At 32.7% G+C, this 5075-nt stretch overlaps 1 protein-coding gene across 1 annotated transcript; it reads left to right on the forward strand.

Annotated features, from left to right (window-relative positions):
• Window positions 1-458: 458 nt before the first annotated feature.
• On the forward strand, window positions 459-3936 carry LOC130895201 (uncharacterized). Its single transcript, XM_057802391.1, has 3 exons — window positions 459-931; window positions 2764-3134; window positions 3715-3936. Exons 1-3 carry the CDS (start codon window positions 561-563, stop codon window positions 3885-3887), a joined length of 915 nt encoding a protein of 304 aa, XP_057658374.1. The 5' UTR covers window positions 459-560; the 3' UTR covers window positions 3888-3936.
• Window positions 3937-5075: the final 1139 nt, after the last annotated feature.

Below are 5075 nucleotides of genomic sequence, written 5' to 3' on the forward strand. Positions count from 1 at the left end.
GTATTCTTTTGAGTTAGAATGTACCTTTCAATAGTTTACTGTACTATTTGCATCACTGCCGCAATTCTCCTTGGCACTGTCTGCATTATAAAAAGAGTCTCAAAAAACCTGCATGATATGTTGTTTAATATAATATACAAATATTTTTTTTTTATTAATTAATTCTCTGATCACTTGGTTGTAGGAAATATTTAATTGTTTACACAAAAAGTACGCTGTTCACTTGTGTACTTTATAGAAGCAGCTTAGTTCTAATTTGTGGACGATTCTTATATTAATGTGAATGTAATGAAGTTTAAAATGGAAGTTTTCTTTGCATGGACGCTTTCTTAAGTGGCTCTAGTGAAATCTGACATGTATTAATATACAACTTCCATTCTCTTTTCTCCTTATGCTGCTATTCTTCCAGTAATAATGACGACGTCACAATATTTCTATACAAATGTCAAAAAATCAATTTGTCACATAATACAGACACTTTTATATGGCATTATTTGTCTATTTCGTGCCCATACGATTTTACCAAAGATATTGATGTATATTAAAGAATTTATTAGAAAATGATGGACGCTAGAGAATCTACACAAAATCAAATTGTGTTTTTGGATCGAGGTGATTATACTACATGTACCATCTTCCTTCATGGATGCACCATATTGTCTTGGAGAATCCACAACGAAGAACAAATTTTTCTCAGCAGAGTTTCTCCGCTCTCCCAATATCATTACATTCGTGGAGGGATCCGTTTTATTTGGCCTCATTACTCTACATGGAGTTTTGGAAGATTTAACGGCTTTGCCAGAGATATATTGTGGACTGTAATTAGGGGGCCCGAGTCTTTACCAAATGGAGATGTCTTTGTGGATGTGAGCTCATCTTCAGAATATTATACAAAATCCATGTGGTGTTTTGACTTCGAATTAATTTACAGGTAAACCAACATTTCTCATATTATTGTGATTGATTCCAACGAGAATTGTACTGCAGATCAAACGAGATATAACAATGGTTGGTATTATTAGAATTTGTATTGTTAGTTTTATTCGGAAATATTTTTAGAAAAATTTTATTCATTACTCATTAGTAACAGACGAGTTGCTTATCCTTATCTTTTATTGAGGGCGTAATCTTTATTTGGAGCCTATTGATAACTTTCTGTTTCTGTTTTAAACACGTAACATATATGAATGCGTCGATTTTTTTTCCATTATTTGTTAACTTCGAATGAATTTTCACTGAGACAGCTTTGTAAAGAATATCTTACATTCTTATTGACTTGAACATAACGCTATTTATCGCGCAACAATATTATATAAAGCCAATCTTTATGAAAAAACAATTGACGAGTGTCACTTCACGCTTATTGCATATTTTTTGAACTGTGCTAAGCAAATATATGTTCAAAACAATAACTGAAGGTAAGACTATTGAATTTCACTCACATTTCTTTTTAATTTCAGTCTTATTAAAAAATGAATGTGAAAAATTCCACCTAACTTGTTTTTCTCGCTTAAATTGTTTTTCGCGTACGAAGTACTCACTCCTTATATTTGTCTACTTTTTCGAATGTAAGAAGTGTTTCTGCCCTGTTCTGAATCGCTTTGTTGATTTCGTCTATCCAGGTTTTTCTCCTTTTCTCGTTCCTTCTGTTCTGACTTCTAGTATTCTTCTTGTAATCCTTTCCACATTCATCTTTTCCACATGTCCAAACCATCTCAGATGATTTTCTTTTATGTATTGGTTTGTATTTAATATTTGTCTGTATGTTTCGTTTTTGATATTGTTTAATCAAGTCTTGTTTTCTATCTCTCGAAGGAATCTCATTTCCGTTGTTTGTATTTTTTTTTCTGTAGTACGGGAAAGTTTGATACAAACAATTTTGAAAAATATTTGGATTGAGTCGCTCCAAGATTTATATCATGGAATTGGCTGCTTATCTTCACGAATGGACTATTAGTTCCTACGAAATTTTATGTTCTGAACACAAATAAATTTTCTGTGGAGTGTAGCATACCATGCTGATTCTTTTATTCTGTCGCATTCAGTATTCCATATTTAGTCATGATACTTCCTCTATAATTCTGTCCATTAAGAGATTGAACAGAAATAGGCTGAGGATGTCGCCCTGCCTGAAGTATCTCCTGCCTTTACTTTGGTCGTGTTGTTAGTATTGAGATTGCGGACTGCTCTTACGATGGTGACTGGCGTTTCTTTCGATATCAGTATATTTATGCTATCAAAGAGGCGGACCCTATCAAATGCCTTGCTCAAATCGATGAGACAGACTTTCGCTGGTGTATTAAATTAATAATGGATATGACGTCGGTCGTGGATCTGTTTCGATTGAAACCTTGTTGTTCTTCCCTGTTCGTTATTTGTGTTCAAGTCTTTTCTTTAAAATGCTAGTGAAGAATTTCATGCTGATGTTCAGCAGCGTTATGCCTCTGTAGTTGTCTGGGTGCGTCTTCGGTCCTTTCCTAAATATACGAATAGTTATACTTTTGTGCAATTCCGTAGGTATTTCCGATGTCTCTAAAATTTTGTCTTAGAGAATTTTTAAATGTTTTCTTAGCTCAGGACCGGCATATTTTATAAGTTTGTTTGGGATGAGGTCTGCTCCAGGGGCTTTTCTTTTACCATTACCTCTTCGTTCGTTCGCTTTCTTTTCTTAATATAGCAAGCAAGTATTTTTTAAGTTACTCTTGTTCCATCTAATTTTTTCCATTTTGCTGATTTTTAATTACCGAAATATGTTTTTTATAGAATCACGCTCCACTTTAACCAATTAACATTGAGTGTAACAATAAAAAATACGAGCAAATATTTCAATTATGATTTCAACGCGGTACTTCAAGCAAACATAAAAATTAATGACATCAAAGATGTGAAAATTGTGGGACTTGAAAATTGTTCCTATGTCGATATCGAGGTACCAAGAGACAGCAGTTTGCTTAAAGTTACATCTGACGAAACCTTAATAGATAAACACATCAATAGGGCATACCAAGATACTCCCGATGTAATTGATGTATACACTGCCAGTAACAAGTTGTTAAAGATAACCAAACATAACCTACCAGATGTCAATGTGTGGAATCCTGGACAAGAAATTGTGAGGAAAATACATGATATTGGTAATAATTATCCATTTTATAGTTGATTCCTTTAAATTACTCCATTATTTTTCAACTAAATATTAATCGAACATTGCCTTTCTTATCAACTGGATTGGCCAGATGATATATGAAATCATTTCCCTGATTGACTTGAAAGAGTAATCCTCAATCAACATATATTACACCACCCTGCATATAAAAATTGATTAAAGATGATTAAAGGGAAATAACTCCTTCTGAAATTATTTCTGATGCTGATTATATATCTACTTTCTATTTTTTTCTGTTACGTCTAGATTTTGTACAATTTTATAATCTAATTTCGCCTCAGAAATCATGACGTGCAGAACCCGTGTAATATATACGATTTTTCTTCATACCTTGGTGAAAGGTTCGTACTTTCGTCCTTGCTACTATTTCTGGATCCTCTGGACTGTTTTATCATTGTTAAAAATATTGCGTTCAGGGATATCTTGCAATATATGGCGTAAATTGTTGAAATACATACACACCTAAGTGGTAGGTAATTGATTTTTGTGGATAATTCAATAAAACTATTGAAGCGGTGGCTCTTCCTTATTTTGTTTTCAATTTCCAGATGAGGATGAATACAAGTACTTTGTGGCTATAGAAAGCGGTTTAGCGTACAAAAAACTCCCAGTGAAGACATTCTCTGATTATAAATTATCAATCAATTTTGAAGTGGTGAAGTTGGATGTAGAAAAAGTACAGTACAGAAATTTCTACGATTATTTTGAAGGATACTGCTAAATCAAAAAATATTTTCTTTGAAACATTAAATAAATTTTTTATTGAGGCACATGAAGAAAATTAGAAGTGAAACTCTAACTATTATAGTTGGCTTTTCATAATTTATGCCATTGCTATTCAGTAACCAATAATAATCACGATGATTTTGTTGACTTGAAGAAAAGTCATAGAGGTATTAACTATTTCAGACTTCCTTACACAGTCTAAAAACTAGCCTCATAGTTCCTGTGATAATTTGGTATGGAAAGCGAAAACTGTAATATTATTATCAAATAACACATTTAGTGATTACCACCTTTAGTATTCAAAATAATAATATGCAAACGTGTACGCAAGCTACACACCTACTCCAAATTCATATAAAACATTTTATTTTATCAATATCTTACATGAAAAGTCCTCTCAGTGTAGAAACTTTCCACCTCAAGTAATTTTATGCAGCTACTAATGACCAAGGGGTACATTACATGAAGACAATAGCAACCAGTCGACTTCTGAAACTTATTGTTTTCATAGGAAACGCAAGCAAAATATTGATCAGATTACTTCGAATGCGTCACCTGTTGAAATACAACAAAAGGGCTTCAAAGTAAGTTTGTTGTTTCTTTCTACTTTTTTTGTTTGGTTGTGAGTTGAGTATTCCTAAGCTGCACGATGGCTGAAATTCTTATGAAACGAATAAATCCAATCCAGTAATACATAGTTGCTTCAAATTTGTTCATATTTTTATCAAAAATGGGGATATTTTCCTTGAAGATTCAAACTTATTGGAGATTGGACCATTCTGATTTTGACAATAATGAAAAATATCTAGTTAATTTACAATGGAAACACATTTACATAAAATTGATGGTAGTAAAATGGCCTATGGTGGTAAAAAAAGTGTCGCAAAATCAAAGGACAAACCGACGCTTCCCTTTTGGTGAAAATACCGCAGTCACGTTCTCAATTAATTAGTCACCTTTTTAAAAATGTGGAGTTTGATTATGCAGGTCAACGTCTGGTTAAGTCATTTAGAATTAATGGATGATCTAACAACGATTTATCGACTATTCCCGGTAGGTGAATAAGTGAAAACAGTGTTATGGAATATCTCGATGCCTTGGAGTTCTTTTCATGAAGATATGATGAAAAGAAAGTTTTTAGGTTAAACTGGTAAATGTTAAAGAGTTGGATCAACTATTTAAT

This window comes from Diorhabda carinulata, chromosome 6, assembly GCF_026250575.1.
Source record: "Diorhabda carinulata isolate Delta chromosome 6, icDioCari1.1, whole genome shotgun sequence".
Taxonomy (NCBI): domain Eukaryota; kingdom Metazoa; phylum Arthropoda; class Insecta; order Coleoptera; family Chrysomelidae; genus Diorhabda; species Diorhabda carinulata.

Bases quoted from the DNA above. Each gene is read 5' to 3' on its own strand.
- LOC130895201 (XM_057802391.1), top strand. From the start codon at position 561: ATGATGGACGCTAGAGAATCTACACAAAATCAAATTGTGTTTTTGGAT. The intron at 932-2,763 runs GTAAACCAACAT...TGTTTTTTATAG, and splicing joins GACTTCGAATTAATTTACAG to AATCACGCTCCACTTTAACC. The intron at 3,135-3,714 runs GTAATAATTATC...TTCAATTTCCAG, and splicing joins GAGGAAAATACATGATATTG to ATGAGGATGAATACAAGTAC.